Genomic DNA, 20,337 nt, shown 5'->3' with positions numbered 1-20,337 from the left:
CATATTTTTACTCCCTCTTTATTCTCCTTATCGTCAAATGATTGAACACTTCTCTCCTTACATTTAAATGGCTGAATATTAGAATTTTACGATTCTTTTTTTTTTAATGATTAAATAAAAAAAATTGATAATAAATACTTTATTAATTTGATTATCAATTTAGCATGTTTACAAATTAAGTCGAATCAATTCAATTGATATGCATCCTTAGTCTAATTAGAACACTTTATTAGAAGATGAGGAATTCAACCGAAACGAGGATTAGTTTGAGGCTCTAAATAGAATATCTTGACCAATTTAAAGAAATAGTTATGTATTAAGTCTTAGGGTTTTTTTTTAAAATTATTTTTTTATGTTATTTTATATGTAGATAGAGTAGTTTTTTATTTTATTTTTAGCTATTAGGTAGACCTATTTATAAACGCAAATACAAGTTTTCTTTTAATATTAAATACCATAAAATATGTATATATCGTGAGCAAAAGAAACTCTCTTTAAGTATTTCAATTCTAATAATCAACAAGACAACAACCGTGGTTGATTAACGACTTGTTTTTAAATATTTTGAGATTTTGTTATCATATCTGTCACTAAAGAATTTAATCAATTTATCTAGATTTGGAAAATTATTTTAGTGGACTTAATTGGTTTTTATATAAAACATCGTTAAATATTAAGTACTCCCCTCTTTTTAGTGTATTTCAAAGAGAATATTTTTTTTCATTTTAGACAACTTTTAGTTCTAACTTTTAATGTGCATGTCTGAGACTACAAAATGTAAAAATCTCTTTTATTTTCTTAAACTTTGCCCTAAATCAAAATTGAATAAACAAATTAAAACGAGGAGGTATATCTTTAATTCATATATTGTGCTTTTCTTTTTTAATTTATTTCGAAAAAAAATAATATTACTTTTGACTGTTAACTCTTTTGAAGATGATTTATAATCCTACAAATACGTAACTTATTTTATTTTATATTTCAGAGATTTATCTTTCTTCTCATTTTTATATACTTTGTTTAATATCACCACATAGTAATAAATAGAATAGAGTGAGTATTTTTTATCTGACATGAATCACAGGATAAACATTTGAATTTGTCATTTAATTTTTCTAATATATATATATATATATATATATATATATATATATGCAACCAAAAGACGTGCATTACTGCATTATATAATAATTTGGTATAGGAAAACTGAAACAGCCAAATCCAAACAAATAATTAAAAATTTAAACACAGAATTAAATGATATATTTTCTATTTTAAGCAAATTTAAACCAAAGACCATATGTTTAACTAGATTGCTATTACCATCAAAGATATAATGTTATGAATGAGATTCTTATTTATCTTAATCAAAAGTCTTGAACTCGAGTCATGGATATCTATTTTTGATATTCAGTAGGGGTGAAAATAATTGAACCAAAATAATCACACCAAATCATAAATTACCATCAAATCGATAAAAAAAATAAATCCCGATTATTGGTTTGATTTGATTAGGTATTGAAAAAAAATCCGACTATACTTGAGTTGGTTTGGTTTTAACTTAGCAAGTCAATTTAAGACCAAACCAACCCGACGTTATATATATAATTTTAAAATTTTATTTTATACATAAAAATATTTACTTTGATATAATTTATATGTTTCTATGAATACTTTATCTGAATAATTCAAAAAAAGTTTGAAAACTCAAGAAATCCAAAAAAATAGAAGAAACCCGAGTTTTATTAATTTAATTTATTTTATAAATTTAAAAACTCGACACAAAAGGCTTGAATTAATATTGAAAAACTCAAACCAACCTAGTCCATGTGTACTCCTAGTAAGAAGTACATCCCCCTAAATGACATTCTATATAATGTGAATTTAAATTAATCTGAATATAACTTAGATAACGAATATCGAACGGAAAAATAAATAGATAGGAATATTAGATGATTGCACGCGCAGGAAGGGTGAGTTGAATATATATTCTTCGTTAGCCATCAACTTTTGGCAGTGTCCACATGAATTGCCCCTCGTTTTCCTTATATAATTATTTTGGATTTGTGTTTTCGTCGGTAATTCCCACTATCGATCCCCCAATAAAAGTTACTACTACTCTATATTTTTTATATCACTTTTTATTTGTTATTTTTGATAAATAAAAAATTAATATATTCTTTTATTTGTTATACCTATAATTTATTTAGAAAATTAATATTTTTGAAAAAGATAAAAAAAAATTAATGAATAAAATTAATTTGGAATTCTATCAATTAATAAGAAATAAATGATAAACTCACCATGTCAATTACTTTTTCTGTCCACTTTTAATTGTCATGTTGCGCTTTTCGAAAGTCAATTTGACTAATTTTTAAAGTTAAATTAAATTACATTAATTTGATATTTTAAACAAAAAATTTAGATATTCAAAAGATATACAAAAGATGCTATAAATTTCAATTTTTTGCATATTAATATTGATGAAAAAATACATCGTAAAATATTAGTCAAAATTATTATTGTTTGACTCTAAAAAAAATTATAACAATTAAAAATGTATAAAAATAATATTATTTTTAATAGGTGTGTCAAGTCGACATTGGACAAATAAATAGTGACGAAGGGAGCAGTAACTCCCTCACGAGTGCCAATGTAAGCAGATGCCTCGTGGTAGCACCGCATCACACACGCACACCAACCCCACGCATTTGAGAATTATCTTTAGTCAAACTCCACCCCCTTGGTAAAAGCCAATGTTGTCTAATCAATCTAATTGGAATTTAGTACTTGGTTGGGTTCAACTTTTAAAATTGGTAAAAAGTGATAGGTGGGAATGACAATTTGTATTTCTTAATCCATTTGATTTTTAAAAAAAGTTATTATTATGAGTTTTAACTTTTCCATACAAATATATATATATATATATATATATATATATATATATGTTTCAGTAAGAAGGTATGAAAAATTTATTATGAAGAGTATGTAAAAAGATAGAGGTACGCTGAACTATTATAGCTTTTTGAGGATACAATTCTAAATAGTATGATATGAAAGATGAGGATTATGGCATAGACAGTGGCGAATCTAAAGGTAAAAAATAAGGCATTGGAACTCGTGGTCACTTCGTAAAACTAGATATTTTATGTACATATTTTTTTTAATTTGTATATTATTATATTATAGCACCCGTACTATAAGAAGTATATTTGGTCCACATGGTTAAATGTTGAGCTTTTGACTTTGAGGATTAAGAATCAATTCTCACTGAATACATTTTTCTTGGTGCATCTATGTTCGGATCAATTCTCACTTAATACATTTTTCTGGGTACACCCATGTTTGAAAATTCTTAAATTCACCTCTGGGCATAGAATTAGCTAGTAGGTAGTTGAATATTATCTAGTTTCCCTGGTTAGTGTTATTATTATTACTGTCATACTCTTGTTTTTCAATTTTATTATTATTTGTTGTTTTTATGCTTTGTTTATTATGTCTTACTGTTGTTCTTTTTTTCATTATATTGAGCATAACTATCTCTCTTTTCATATTGGATTTTACTGTCCTTTACTTGAACCGAATCTATTTAAAACAACCTAACCTTCACAAGATAAAAGACAAAACTACATGTACAACACCTCCTTAAATTAGCTCTAAACTTTATTTCAAGTCAAAACTCTTAAAACAGTGACAAATACAAATTCAAATGCAATTAATACTTTCCCAATCTTAAAATACTTATCGTCCTCATTTAAATATATATGTTTCAAAATAGTTATTATTTTAAAGTTTAAAATAAAATTAATTATTTTCTTATTTTACCCTCAGTCTAAATTATTTTGAAGACTACAAATATCTGACACTATAAATTATATTTTAGGACGTATTCCCTCGTCCCCTTTTAATTGTCATATTATGCTTTTCGAAAGATAATTTGACCAATTTTTAAAGTTAAATTAGATTACATTAATTCGACATTTTAAACAAAAAATTTAAATTTTCAAAAACTATATGAAAGTTACTATAAATTACATTTTTTTTGCATATTAATATAATGAAAATAAAATTTTAGTCAAATACTTATAATTTGATTCTAAAAAAAATTATGACGAACGAAGACCTTGGGAGGGAGTAGGTCTTAAAAAAAACCATTGGGAAAGGAAAAAAAGAAGTCTTTAAAAACCAGCTAAAAGACACGCATACAACACTCTCTTTCTCTCTCTATATATGAGAAATAAATTGTACTCATTTACATCCCTCCTTCTTTACCTCAAAAAGTCAGCGCCTTCTTTTGTCTTCTTCTTCTTCTCTCTAAAAAAAAAAAGTGAAGGATAAAGCAGAGTAAAACAGAGAGACTATGGAAGAAGATTGGGATCTACACGCCGTGGTCAGAAGCTGCACCGCCGCTAGTTCCAGCGGCAGCAACTTCCAACGAAGAACAGATAATGATAACAACAACAGCAGCATCAATAGGTCTGTATTTTGCTTTGAAGATCCGGTTCTCAAATCGAGCATATTATTGAATAAAAATAAAATTATTGATGATTTTGAAGAGTTACATCAACTGTGCAAGCCTTTCTATACTCAACAATCCGAACAAATAAACACCGTCATTTCATCACCCAGGAAATTATTATTACAGAATCTACCATCACCGTCGCAACATCAACAACTTGCTAATACGAAATTAATTCAACCCAAGACACCTTCTTTGTTTTGTACTTTACATGCTCAAACTCCAAGAACCAAAAGAAGGTAAATTATAATTACTACTCACTTTTTTCTTTTTTGTAAATTGAAGTTTTCTCTATTTATTATGTATATATATACACAGGATGACAGATCTAGAATTTCAGATGTCATATTTTTTTCTCAATAAAGAAAATAATAATCATCAGTTGAGTAATAACCAGGTATTTTGAATTAAAATTTTATAGGTTCAATATTTAAGATTATTAGAATTGAATTGCTATTATTGTAAAATATTACGTATGATTGTGAACATATAAATTATGTTCTGTATCGAAAATAATAGATTAAGATAAACCTGGTAACATCAAGCTTACATCCACCCTTAATTACATGGTGAAAATTCACACACATATATATATATATATTTTTTATTTTTTTTTAAATTATTATTTATTTATTTTTTACCCTGCCTAGGAGCTTCCACCCTTTTTGTTTTCATGGTGATTTGAACTCGCAATCTTCGGGTTGAAAGTGAGGGGTGCTTACCATCCGAGCAATTACCTCTCGTCGGTGAAAATTCATATAGTTAGAAAATCTGATGTTTTTTTAATTTGATTGGGTTGGATAAAGGATTGAACATTTTTTTAATGGAAATATTAGACATTTGCCAATTTTTTACACTTCCATGTTATTTTTCAACTTTTTTTTTCTTCTTCATATATGTAATGGATTTTATTTTTATTATTTTCAGGAAGAACCAATTAAAGAAAGTATGCCAAGTAGCTGCTGATGGTTTATCTTCTGATATGTGGTCTTGGAGAAAATATGGACAAAAACCCATTAAAGGTTCTCGATACCCAAGGTATTATTGGTTTTTTAGTACTACATTTTTGGTTGCTTCCAATAAATACTTTCATTTGTTTTTGAAAAAAAAAAAAAAAGTAAAGAAAAAAAAAACAAACTCTAAATCAATATATGGAAATTTTTCTTTGTTCAATAAAGACATAGAAAGTTTGTGGATGCACTAAACGCCTCTATGTATAGAATTTGAAAAATAAAATAAAATGGAAATACAAGATTCTATTATACGTCGTTTTATCCTTACCTGTATTTATGAAATTTCGAGTGATTTATTAGTCGATTTTTATGAACATTTATTTTGATTAAACAGGGGATATTACAAATGTAGTACTTCTAAAGGTTGTTTGGCCCGAAAACAAGTGGAGCGGAATAGATCCGACCCGGATATGTTCATTGTCACTTATACAGCTGAGCACAACCATCCAATGCCTACTCACAGAAATTCCTTAGCCGGAATCAGCCGCCACAAAACGGCGAAACCCACCTTATCTTCGCCGCCGACCAACTCTCCGGCACCGGAAAATCAAAGAAGCAGCAGGGACGAAAAAGAGGACATTTTTGAAGTTGACGATGATGAATTTGGTGTTTCTGATGTTGGGTTGGACAAAATGGAACCGGATGATGATTTCTTCGACGGATTGGATGAATTGGAAATTCCGGCCACCGGAGAAATGTCGCCGGAGAAATTTCCGGAGACTTTTCAGTTCACTTGGCTGGCGAATAACGCTGCAACTACGTCGGCCGGCGGTGGTTGATTGACCGACCGGGAAAGGACACGTGGCAGAAAAAGTTAAAGAGATGATGCTTTTGTTCTTTTTAGTTTGTAGTATTTTATTTTTTTTGTCCGTTAGAGATAGGAAGATAGAAAAGAGAAAAAGAGAATCTTGAAATGAGATGTTTTTTTATTGATTTTATAGATGTAACGTATAATTCCATTCCCCCATCATTATAGAGAAAGAGATCATAGGCATGTAGAGAAAAGAAAAGAAAGTGTTTGATTGATTGATTCATTCTTTTTTTTTTTTTAAAGTGTTCTTTTAAGAATGATATGGGTACATACATATATAAATTTGAGAGAAGTATTGAACAACAATCTTAAACTTGACGTGAATCATTAATTTTGTTTTTGAATTATTGACAACTGAACTTAAATACATCTTAGATCTACCACATGGCATCTCAAGTAGTCTCAAACTCTTGTAGCAGCGTGAGACTTTTAATAAAAAGTCTCGAAACACTTCTAAATTTAGTATTTAGGGGTGTATTTCACCCATATGACAAGATTAAGGATGTATTTAAGTTTAGTTAGACAAGTAGAGAAATATCTTTAAGGTTATCAATAGTTTGAAGATGAAACTAACAATTCACACCAAATTTAAGAGTGTTTTCAATATTTCTCACTTTCATTAGTTTTAGGTTAATTTTGTGATAATCTTTTTTTTTTTGTTTAACTTGAATGTGGTTCAATATAATTGACTGACGTAAACTATGAGCTCCTTATAATACATCCTCCTTTAGAACTTACTTTTACAGTATGATTTAGATTTGAGATTTAATTTCATATGATATTTGAGTCACACCTAATTTAATATGAATTTTTTTGTCTCACATAATTGCAGGGTAGAAATACTTCATGAATGTGTACGCCCTAAATTAGGGAATGTTTAAATTTGAGCATGAGGAGGAGTGTAATTGAAATGAATCCCACAAAGCCTAGGAGGCAAACATTGGAGGAACCACCGAAAGTTTAGTATAATTTAACTTTGGCATCATTGACTTGCATGCATAATAAATAATTTAGGTTACAATATTCATGTGCAATCATATTATTACCTTAATTGAACATTAGTTATTTCTACAAGGCATAAGTTGTAATAATTTGTTATTTATCCGTCTGTGTAAAAAAAGCTAGCGATTGGAGATGAGGGACTTTTTGTTATAATTATTTCCAATGATTAATTTCTTTATTAGTTCATGTGTTTATCTCCGTATAACATTAATTAAAAAAAATTATCCCCGTATAACAATTTTTTTGGGGAGATTTTTAGTCGGCCAAAGCCCAAAAGGAATCTTGGAAAATTTACTTTAACAATTTATTTGAAGCGTCTATTTTATTCTTCCAAGTAACAATTTATAGCAAAATTTTATAATTTTTAGAAATGTCTCTTCAATTTAGAAACGGATTTAAGATTCTAATTTGATGAATTTAATATTTATAATTTTAATCACTAAATTAGCATTTAATTTGTCAATACTTATTTCTCATTTTTTATATTTATACTTTGCATAAAAAGTATCAAATATAGTTGAATTAATTAGAACTACATTGAATCTGCCTTAATATAAGGTGAAACCAAATGAGTGACATATCTATTCTTAAAGAATGATTCCAAGAGAGAATATCTTGAGCACAACTACTGTTCCAAACTTGTAAAATTGTCTAACCATGGGAGAACAAACATATTCATGTTCTACAAATGGGCAGTAGATTACTGTTGTAATTCACAAGTTGCGATAAAGTGATAAATATTTTTTAAAAGGAGAAACTAAGTAAATATCCCATAAAAGTAAAATAATTACAAATATATATTCCTTTATATTCATACCCCACTAAATAATTACACTATATACCTCCTAACTAATTTTGCTTAACTGATACTAAATCAATATCATATACTGTATTGGTATCATTAAAGCTGATAATTTCGCTTAACCGATACTAAATTAGTATTATATACTGTATTTGTATCATTAAGGTTGCTAATTTCACTTAATTGATACTAAATCAGTATATATATATATATATATATATATCATTAAAGTTTCTTGTTCAGAAATTATTCATTAGTCAATGATACTATATACTCTTATAGTATCATTGACTAATCAGCCTTAATGATATCAATACAGTATATGATACTGATTTAGTATTAGTTAAGTGAAAATGATTAGTCTTAATGATACCAATACTATATATGATACTGATTTATTATCAGTTAAGTGAAAGTTATCAGTCTTAATGAATTGGGGTATGAGCTGTAATTATTTATGAGAGAATGGGTATTTCAGGAATTTTTTTGGGTTTGAGTATGAATTTGTAATTATTTTTGATTTTATGGTCCATTTATGTAATTTTCCCTTTTTTAAAGGATATGAAATTAGTCAAAATTATTTTTTGTATCCCAATTTATATAATATATTTTTTTAGTCCGTCCAAAAAAAGGACACATTTCTACTTTTAACACTCTTTATTTCTTAATACTTGTCATCTTACTAAAAATAGATGATCCACAATACTCCCTCCGTCCCATAAACCAACATCATAACTATTTCTTATTCTATTGTACTTCCTCTGTTTAAAAAAGAATGATATCCTTTCATTTTTAGTTTGTTTCAAAAAGAATGACCTTTTTCTTTTTTTGATAATATTTTAATTTCAACTTTCCACGTGATATTTTTAAGGCCACAAGATTAAATGATAATTTTGTACATTTGACATAACTTTAATTTAGGACCACAAGATTCAAAAGTCTTCTTTATTTTCTTAAACTGCATGTCAAATCAAACTAGTTCATTCTTTTTTAAACGGAGGGAGTATACAACACGTTAAACTCATTGGATTATTTGATTGATTGATTAAGCCAAGGGATATATCACTTTTTTTTATTATTTAAATATTGGTCATTTTAATTTCGATTCTTATAATATTTCACAAAGCATATTTAATCGTAAATTAATTAAAAAATATGTTTTTGCTCCTTTTACTTATGGATATAATATATCTCAATTTTTTGTAAAAAAATAAATAAATATATATATATATATATATATATATATATATATATATATATATATATATTATCCTAAATTCTAAAGTAATAATATAAATCAATATAACACATGAGTAATTAAAGAATAAATGGATAGCCAGCCGTGGATTTAGTTAATCCGTCTTGTCATAACAAGAAATCCAATCTAATTTTTTTCAACATCATATAACTAGAATATCCATTGACAAAAATTCAAGTCTATCTTATCTTTTATATCGACAATCTCATTGTTTCCTTCAAAAGTAAATCGGAACTCAAATCCAAATAATTTGTTCGAGAGAAGATACTAAGAAAGAGAAGGATGGATTACGTAGACAAGGCGAAGAATTACGTATCAGAGAAGGTGGCGGAGATGGAGAAGCCAGAAGCAACGGTTATGGATGTGGATGTGAAGAATATTAGCTTTGATAGCATTTCATATCATGCTAAAGTTTCTGTTACGAATCCTTACCATGTTCCAATTCCTATCATGGAGATTGCTTATGTTGTCAAATGTGGGGGCAGGTACAAAAACTAAAATTACTATATGATATAATACGCACGCTAAATGGTAGGTTCATTACGTACGAATGCCCTACTAATAGTTAGGGATGTTTGTGATACAATTTGGGTTGGTATGGAAACTAAAACCAATTAAATTGATTTTTCAAATGTTGGAATTAAAACAAATTAATTAAGTCTATTTTTTCATAGGTTTAATTTTGTTGATTTTTTTGAGTTATATATGTGCAATTATATGATTTGAGATTAGGTAGTTATATAGTCGGATTGGTTTGATTTTTATTTTTTTTTACCAAAGCTAAACCAAATTTTATTGATTTTTAAAATTCAAAATAAAAATCAAACTAAACGATAAAAACATATGTGTTCTTGATCGATTTTTAGGTTTTTGGCTAACACCCTTTACTTATCATCACGAGATGAATAGGGCCAGCCCTTAGTGAGTCTATGCCCAAACTTAAGGAACTATTTTAGGCTTTTTCTATTACAAATTGATCGCTTCGAAGAAATTACTAAGACCTTGTAGATGCCTTCTAATAACATGACAACAGTATAAAATTATAATAACAACAATACTGATATATCTAGCGTAAAAGTAGGATGTATACAGAGCATATCCCAACCTTTGTAAGGATAGAGAACATGTTTCTGAAGATCTTTAACTCGACTATATATTTTGAATAACTAGTTACATGATAGAAAAAACAAAATGCAAAAGATAGGTTTATTAGTTTAGATTCACACGGTCATCCAACTTTGATAATTTGTCGCACAAAATTCACTTTTCTATTTTTATTTTTATTTATACATAAAATTCACCGAAACTTCATAGTTTATCACTCAAAAATTATTTTTCTTTCGCTCATATTGATTGCTTTACTTTGAATTGTATTCCAGCATAGTAGCTACAGGTACAATTCCAGACCCGGGCTCATTGAAGGCGAAAAGCACAACCCTAGTAGACGTGCCAGCGAAGGTTCCACACAGCGCGATATTGAGCTTAGTGAGGGATATTGCAGCAGATTGGGACATAGATTATACACTTGAGTTGGGTTTCATTATTGACCTTCCTGTATTTGGTAACTTCACCATTCCCCTCACTTATAGTGGCGAATACAAGCTTCCTACATTGTCTGATTTATGGCGGGGTGACGGAGAAGAAGAGAAAGAAGAGAAAGAAAAGAAAGAAGAGAAAGAGAAGAAAGAAGAGAAAGAGAAGTAACATACTTATTGTATTGTGACATTGAACATTATTTTAAGAAAAAAATAGCTATAAAATTCGCCTACTAAATTACTTAACTAACATAAGTTTTTGATAATTCGTCACTAAATTAATTAAATTAGTGACGAATTTTTTTATGTAGCTATAAAAAACTTCATCGCTAATTCTTGCTTTTTTTTAGTAGTAATGAGTCTTGAGAGACAATTAATTAGAATTGTATATTTGATATTTTTCCTCCTTCTTTCTTTTTCGCAAGAATGTTAGTATAGTACAAGTAGAGAGTGATTGATGTTTCTTCTTTATCATGAGAACATCAAATAATACTATTTGAAGGATCATATAATATTTTTTTTGTGTTTACCTTGCCTTCAACTTCAAGACTTTAACTCATAGATTAGCTAGGTTTTTGAAATCTCTCAAACATGTTGTTTCGAGGGAGAATGTATTTCCAAGTTTCAAATTTCTACTTTATTATTTCCATCATTTGATATCCATAGGATGATCCACAAGAAAGGCAAAAACCTAAATAGCTAATGTCCCTAGATTATACTGTAATATTTTCCTGACATTCCTAGCAAAATGATGGTCAATATGTTTGCCCTAAATAAATTGCTTCTCGTAAACTTCAATTTTTCCATAACTTGTAAATGTAATAAAACTCATTTAGAAACGACTAAACAAAATCAACTGAGATATTAGTTAACTAACAAGACTAAATTTAAACAACATTTCGCCATTACAAAAACGAAATACTTAACACTCTCAATTGGTTTGACACTTTCTCCTTTAGATAATGGTTCATAAAATTGAGAGATTATGGGAGGTGAAAAAATAATTTTATCGCTAGTTGTGTTAATATAAAACACGGTTTATGTTGGGTTGGGCCATGAATGAGTCGGGTCCTTTTGGGTTGAATCATAATTTTATGTGGATCAATAAAGGGAAAATTGTATATAATAGCAAACTATTAATTCAAATTAAATGCAATAAATATAGTTTGATTTAATTGTACCCCATAGCAAACTATTGTTATTTAACCTCTCTCCTGGTGAATCTCGCTCGCCACTCTCGTTCTCTCCCTCCCCTCTCTCGTTTTTTTATACAAACGCAAGTGTATAAAGTGCGTTTGTGTTTGTATAAAACGAGAGAAAATTGTATAAATACATATATTTTCGTTTCCTCTCTCCCCTCTCCCAGATCTCGCTCTCTCACTCGCCTCTCTCACTTTATACAAAAACCGCAAATTGTATAAAATGTGTTTGTGTTTGTATAAAGCGAGAGAAAATTGTATATATACATATATTTTCGTTCCCCTCTCCTAGATCTCACTCACCACTCTCCCAGATCTCGCTCTCTCACTTCCCTCTCTCACTTTATACAAAAACGCAAATGTATAAAATGCGTGAAAATTGTATATATACATATATTTTCGTTCTCCTCTCTCCTCTCTCCCCTCTCCCCTCTCCCAGATCTCACTCGCCACTCTCCCAGATCTCACTTGCCACTCTCCCAGATCTCGCTCGCTCACTCGCCTCTTTCACTTTATACAATTGATCTTTTTGTATATGTATACCAAAGCAGATTATACAACTGCTTTGTTTTGTATATGTATAGCGAAATATACATATTTATATTTGCTATAGAGCGCAATTATGCAAAGTTTGCTATAGCATACAAATATGAATTTTGTGTTTGTTATATGTGAAAGTTGCTCATCAATAAATAAAGGCGAACAATGAGTAAATTTTACGAATAACAAACATAAAAATCATATTAGCGCTCTATAGCTATAGTTTTGTTTTTTTGCTCTTCATAGCAAACATAACTATGGACCATCTGATTGTACAAAATCGCATGCATCTGATTTGTATAAATCGCGGCGATTTGTATAAATTGGGCGTCTGTGTCTATGAAAATTACATTTGTATATGTATATGTTCTTTGTGTTAGGCTAGAGTGGCGAGCGAGATTAGGAAAGAGATGAAAGATGTGAGCGAGAGAGGACAGAGAGTGGAGAAAGGTGAATTGTATATGTGTATCGGTTATATGATTGTATATATGTAAATACTATGTATATGTATCAATGATTGTATTTGTATAACTGCATATAATTTGAATTTGTATACAATTGAATCGAGTTAAAACATTTGTATATCAAATCTTTCTCGCGCTTTATACAATCAAAAAGTTATACATTGTATTTTGTATAATTTGTGTTTGTATAAAGAGAGAGAGAGAGAGAGAGAGAAAGAGAACTATGCAGGAGACGATTTGTATTTGTATAATTATAAGTGTATAGGAAGAATAGATATGTATTTGTATTTGTATATACAGTCTCTCTCGCTTTATACAAACAAAAACACAATTTATACATTTGTGTTTGTATAAAGCGAGAGAGCGAGGGAGAGTGGCGAGAGAGATTCAGGGAGAGTGGCGAGCAAGATTTAGGGAGAGACGAATGGCAAGAGAGTTTGTTCCGAATTGGAATTAAATGAAACTGTGGTTATATCATTTATTTTGAATTAGTAGTTTGCTATAATGCACAATCTTCCCAAAAAATTACCTAAATACATAACTTATTCTATCATATTCTCTAAAATTTCCTACCATTTGAAAAAATTACAAAAATCCCTACTCTCTCCTATTCTCAGATACATCACTTTACGCGATATATCGCGACCTATCAGGATGTTAAGTGATATATTCGAAACCGAGATGCGATGATCGAAACGTTGAGCGATATATCTAAAATCGTGACATGATGTATCGGGACGTTTTGGGATGTATCCGAATTCCACCAAATTTAAGGAATTTTTGTAATGTAAGAAAAAATAGGGATAAAATGTAATTAACTCTTAACACTATGTGATTTGTGTAAAATTCCCTTTTCTCATATAATTGTGTTATTAATGAAAAAAACAATTTTAAGCTTGTAGAGACAATTTTAGGGTTGAAAATGATTTTAAGGACAAACGTGATCCAATAGATAGAATGAGGACATTTTTAAATTCATTTCTAATATGTTAAGGATATTTCTTATCCAATAATGAATAGAGGAAAATAATTAATCCAATAAATGAAATGAGGATATCTTAAAATCATTCCTAATAAGTTTAGAACGTTTTTTAAAAACTAATTTTCTAATAGGTTAAAGGAAATTTTTCTTATCCAATTCAGCGTATTAAATTGTTCTGTAAAACACATATTTGATTTGATGCTCTATAATTATTAGTTATAAATAGGATCTATAATTTAATTATAATTTATAATCATAATTATATGAGTGCCTTTCAAGGAAAAATTATGATTACTGATTTTTTGAATATAGAATTTAAAGAACAAAATTAATGATACATTAATTAGTACAAATATTTATGATTGCATACCAAAATTAAAAAAAGCACTTATGAGAATATATCTTACTAACATTACAATATTTGCTAAATTAGTTTAATCTAGATATCTAAAAATTAGTCACTAAACTAAATATGTACAAAAATAGAATAAAAATTCATATATTTGTTATAAATAGACTTTCTATCATAGTCATTCATACATCTCTCTCTCTCTCTCTCAAAAACTCTTCTTCTCTTCTCATAGAAAATCATTAAACATTTGAAAATAAAGATCACCAATGACAAAAATTATTTTGACATTGTTTGCCCTAGCTCTAATTGTAGGCCAAATAACAAATGCAACAATTCAATGTGGTACTGATGTTGCACCAAAAATAATTAATTGTTTTAGTTTTTTGCTAGGTAGAGCAACATCACCTAGTCAAGATTGTTGTGTTGGATTACAAAGTTTGGCTAAAACAGCTGCTGCTTCACAACCAAACCACAAAGATATTTGCAATTGTATCAAAGTTGCTGTTCAAACATTTGCAATGGATTATTCAAAAGCTAAACAACTTCCTCAACTTTGTAATTACCCTAGCATTATACCAATTGAATCTAATCTTGATTGTTCTAAGTAAGCATTTGTCAACCTATAATTTAGTATGAGTACTATTAATTAAACTTGTTAGTTATTGTGTTTTAGGTGTCGAGTGTTCAAACATATTGGATATATATAGCAGATTTCCAACAAAATCATAATTATTTTGAATCAAAAAACTATTGTGCTCTGAATTCAAGAAAATGATCAAAATTGTCCTTAATGTATGAGTAATGCTTTATCTTGGTCCTTAATATATTTTACTCATATTTCTTCTGATCAACATGATATGAATGGAACTTTCATTTGTTTACTAGATGAGTAATTGTAGATGCTAGACACATCCCCAACATTACAAGTAGCTACGTAATCTTTTTCCTTCTTTTATTCATAATCATATATGATACAAGAAAAAATTGTGGCATATGCTTGGTATAAGTGTAATTGTCCATGCTAGACATACATACTTTCTAAGATGCAAAAGTACAACACTACATAATTTTTTCTTCAATCCCAAAAGTTCATCTATTAACATCACATAAAGCTAGAAGAATTTGGTTATCTACCAAGTAATAGTTCTATCCAGACCAAGCAGCCAAATCTATGATGCCTTCACGAATTCAGAGGCGAACCTAGGATTTGAAGACTTTGGGTGCACAAATAAACTTAAAACAAAAACAAAGAAAATATTGGGCACTCTAGCTAGATTCAAACCCTAGTCTCATGGATGGTACTTCTAGTTTGTACCAGCAAAACAATGACACTTCTATATTCTTCATGGTGCACTGTTAATTGTATCTTATTTTTTGTTAGTTTCTCAAGATACATATATACATATAATTTTTTCCGAAGTTAATTTGTTATGAGACAACGACCGATGAAAGTAACAAACCAAAAGAAAAATCACATAATTTTATGTGGGAAACCCTCGTGAAGAAAATCATAACCAGTAACTAACTTTTTAAAGCCATGTTTATGTAATTTCCTTCTCCCTCGCAATCAGGCCGACAAACATAACATAATCAGGCCACCTACCATATTAAAAGGAAAAACTTTCTAATTACACAAACATATTTATTTACTAATCTCTCTATAGTTTAAAAATATTTACATATTGTCTCACTATTAATAATTTCATATCAAATTTCAAGTCAAATACATGTATTTTTGCTACCAAAATAGACTCTAAAATACAAATACATAGGGAGAGAGACGAGTGAAAGAATCAGCGTATCCTAGATATATACATGTGAATCACACTATAGACATGTATCTAGAATCCTAAATATATTCTGAAATACATATACTTAGGGAGAGAGGTGAGCGAGGAAGTCAGTGTATATCAAATACATGTAAATTCACTTGATTAAAATGTATCTAGAACAAAATACACATAATTTTAACTCTATATATCCAAGATACATATATCTTGACGTGCTAGAGACATGTATCTGAAAACCAAAATATGACATTAATGATAATTTCAAAAACTCACGAAAAGATACGTGATTAAGTTTTAAACTAATAAGATTTGTGTTGTTTGTCGATATTAAAAGTGATCTTTTAACTTTTTTACTCCAAATAAGAATGAGAAACCATCCCAATATACTCTTGAATGTGAACCAACTTTCTTGGCTTTGGATTGAGAGTTGACCATTTTAGGAATGTGAACCAACTTTCTTTGCTTTGGATTGAGTTGACCATTTTAGACTAAAGACCAAAACCCAAGTTTAAATTAAAAGGAATGTCATGTCAAAAATATCAACAAAGTCATCTATTCTTCCAAGCTGGCTATTTAATGACTTTTTTTCCTATTAAAACCATACTATTTAATGCAAAGCATCTATGCCACCCACCCACCCACTTTTCTTTCTCTTAACCATTTTCCCTTCATTTTTCCCTTTAATCTAATGGATCTTCTCTTACTCTTCTCCCAATGTCCACCACTCCCTCCTCCGTCTACGGCGGCCCACCACCACCTCTAACCACCACTACCACCACCAATACGCTCATCGAGAGCCTCAATAAAATCGGCCTCGGCTACGCAATTGCAATTGCCCTTGCCTTCCTCTTCCTCCTATCCACTCTCCTCCTTTCCTCTTACCTCTGCTGCCGCTCCACCGCCTATCGCCGCCGTCAATCCCAATCCCAAACCCGAAACCCGAACACCGGAATTTATATTCCGAGCGTAATTTTCATTGCGGAGGAAGACGAAAACGACGACGTTTCATCTCAAAATACATTCGCGGGCCTTGATCAAGCTGTAATCAATTCGTACCCTAAACTGATTTACTCGAAGAGAAACGGAAATTTGGGAACTGGAAACGACGTCGTTTGTTCGATTTGTTTGTGCGATTACAAGGAAGCGGAGATGTTACGGATGTTACCTGAGTGTAAGCATTATTTTCATGTGATGTGTATAGATGCGTGGCTGAAATTGAATGCTTCGTGTCCAGTCTGCCGGAACTCTCCATTGCCGACGCCGATGTCGACGCCCTTGTCGGAGGTGGTCCCACTTTCACAATATTCCGATGGTCGGAGAAGACATTGATCACTGAAGAATTTATTTTAAATGTTATTTTTTACCCTTATTTTTATATTTGAAATTGGAATTTTTGTTGAATATTTATGCAGGAAGTTGTAGCAGGTTGTGATTTTTTTTCTTAAAAATAGTCTTATAACATACTTCACTGTTGAATGGTTTTAACCCTCAGTATACACAAGTTGCTAGTTCGATTCTCACTTATAACAACAAACACAACTAGGATAATTTAAAATGAAGGCATCTAGGATAAGATAGAAGCATCCTTGATGGAGGACAAGATGCACAAAATAAGGTTGAGATGGTTCAAACATGTAAAGATGAGATGCATGGTCGCTCTAGTACGGAGGTGTGACAGGTTGACTATGGATGATTCTAGGCGAGGTTAAAGTAGATTGAAAAAGTATTAAGAAGAGGTGATTAGCTAAGACATTGCACAACTTCACCTTACGGAAGACATGACTTTATATAGGAAGTTATGAAAAACACAAATTAGGGTAGACGGTTAATTAGGTAGTTAAGTGTTGTCTCGCTTATTCTCCCGTACAATTAGTCATTGTATTACTCTTGTAGTTTCTTGCCCCTTGTGTTTGGTTACTATTTATTGTTTATTGTATTCTGATTATCGTATTATCTTGTTGTGATCATTGTTCAGGATGATTCATCATGTTGGCTATAATATTTTTTCATGGCTTCTTCATTTTCGTCATTTCTTTTTTTGAGTTGTTCTGGACTACTTTTTCCTTGAGTTAAAGGTTCTATAGGATACATACATCTACCTCCAAGGTAGGGGTAATTCTATGCGTATACTACCCTTCTTCTTACACTCCACTCTACTGTGAGATTACACTGAATATGTTGTTGCATATATGTTTAAAGACCATAAAATTAAACATCATTTTAATATATCCAATACATCTTTAGTTTAAGGCTACAATGTTCAAAAATTTCTTTTATTTTCATAAATTCCATAGCAAATTAAAATTAGACAAACAAATTACAATAAAAAAATATTGTTCACATTTTTATTTAATTATTGAAATTGAGACAATAAGGTGGGCTACCTTTATAGTCCTTAGTGCCGTAGAATTTTTCTAATTCTAATCATTAAATTGAGAGTTAAGTGTAAAGATCAAATAGTCAACAACTAGTATTGATCTAGTCTTATTCAACAATATTTATATATTATCAATTCTCTTTTGAGTTAAGTTTGGTGGGTTGCTGGATAATATGGACGGTAAAAAAGAAATTGAGAAATTCAGCAAGCTAGAATTTTTTATTTTTTTTTAAACTTTATTCATGCATTCTCAACTTCTTGTTTGCTGAAAACTCTTGGAGATTTTTGAAGGGAATTGAATGATCATTTTTTGAGCAAGCATAATGCGGAGTCGAGCTTCCACCATTAGGTTTCTTTTCTTCTTAATTCTCTTTAGTCAAAAGTCTTGTTCTGGGATTACGATCATATCATGATTATTTAGAAACGAATGAATTGACAATATTTATTTATCATATTAGTTGTTGTTATAATTTTGTGCTTATTATTTTAATGCTTAGATACCATTAGAATAAATATATAATCTTTTTATGAACTAAGAAGAAGATGTACAGAGAAGTAATAAAATGCCGCTGTCCATCTCTATTCATCTATATATAATGACTACAAATTAAGGGAATATTATATTGGTAAGGGGAATAGGTAACCTAGTACAACACAAATTACAACTAGGAGTCCTACAAGTATACGGACTATGAGTCCTAATAGAAGAATCGTTGAGATAGAATGCAAAAATATAAGTAGGAAAATCTTTACTTTAGTAAAAGACATAATACATAAACATGATCTTTAACTTGACTTCTACGGATAATTATGTCCTCGATCCAACTTTGAGTGTAGACAAGTAGACACTTAAACTTGTGTAAAATTGAACAAGTAGACACATGTGTCCTACATGTAGGAAGAATGTGTCGATTTGTTCACTTTTATACAAGTTTAAGTGTCTACCTGTGCACACCCAAAGTTAAAGGTCATAGTTGTCAGCTGACGTCAAGTTAAGGATCATGTTTATGTATTATGCCTTAGTAAAATAAAGAATTGATTTCCATCTTAGATAGGAATACACCTAGAACGCCTTACTTGATTATGAAATAGAAAGATATATGATTGTGTTCATGTTGGTCCATCACATCCCTGCTCAACGATGTAATTGTGAGACCAATTTGGATAGATGATCAGAGGCTCGAAAAACCATGATCATGCCATTAACCTCATAAATCAATAACTAGACGAATGAACTAAATCAATGAAATCAAATACTTTACTGATTGCGTAGCAAATCGTATACACTGAAATTTCTCGCTATATATGATCGTAACCAATTTACTTACTTTCAGTCTTTAAATTTACGTAGATTTAATCAACCAAAATCTTCTATTGGTTACTTACGCACTTGTTTAATTTGCGGTATTGAAACAAACTAGAATATTGCTAAGTATCAAATTATTTGAAAACGATATGTGAACTTTGCTAGTCTATATTACTTGTACGATTATGTACATTTTGTGTGTGAGAGAATTTACACCCGGACATTAATGTTTTTAAAATAATTATATATTTAAATTAAACTGACTTCATGAGGTAAATTTTTTGGTCAAATAAATAAAATCTTTTTTAAGAAATTAAACTTTTAATAAATACATATTTGAAATTCATTTTCCCCCATTTGTTTGACTCTCTCTTCTCTCATCACTCT

General features: G+C 29.7%; 3 protein-coding genes across 3 annotated transcripts; all 3 read left to right on the top strand.

Annotated features, from left to right (window-relative positions):
* Positions 1-4,238: 4,238 nt before the first annotated feature.
* Positions 4,239-6,560, top strand: LOC125838933 (WRKY transcription factor 22-like). Its single transcript, XM_049517935.1, has 3 exons — positions 4,239-4,758; positions 5,447-5,557; positions 5,867-6,560. The coding sequence occupies exons 1-3, from the start codon at positions 4,361-4,363 to the stop codon at positions 6,309-6,311; spliced, it is 954 nt and encodes a 317-aa protein (XP_049373892.1). The 5' UTR covers positions 4,239-4,360; the 3' UTR covers positions 6,312-6,560.
* A 3,107-nt stretch (positions 6,561-9,667) lies between these two features.
* Positions 9,668-11,109, top strand: LOC125839004 (desiccation protectant protein Lea14 homolog). The gene is made up of 2 exons (XM_049518001.1): positions 9,668-9,890; positions 10,785-11,109. The coding sequence occupies exons 1-2, from the start codon at positions 9,688-9,690 to the stop codon at positions 11,107-11,109; spliced, it is 528 nt and encodes a 175-aa protein (XP_049373958.1). The 5' UTR covers positions 9,668-9,687.
* Positions 11,110-16,901: 5,792 nt separating this feature from the next.
* Positions 16,902-17,666, top strand: LOC125838942 (RING-H2 finger protein ATL67-like). The gene has a single exon (XM_049517943.1). It carries the CDS (start codon positions 16,982-16,984, stop codon positions 17,594-17,596), a length of 615 nt encoding a protein of 204 aa, XP_049373900.1. The 5' UTR covers positions 16,902-16,981; the 3' UTR covers positions 17,597-17,666.
* The last annotated feature ends 2,671 nt before the right edge of the window (positions 17,667-20,337 follow it).

This window comes from Solanum verrucosum, unplaced genomic scaffold (genome assembly GCF_900185275.1).
Source record: "Solanum verrucosum unplaced genomic scaffold, falcon-dt-bn FXZP01000163.1, whole genome shotgun sequence".
NCBI classification, from domain to species: domain Eukaryota; kingdom Viridiplantae; phylum Streptophyta; class Magnoliopsida; order Solanales; family Solanaceae; genus Solanum; species Solanum verrucosum.
Note: the sequence above shows the minus strand (reverse complement) of the source record. Positions and strands in the feature narration are given on the sequence as shown.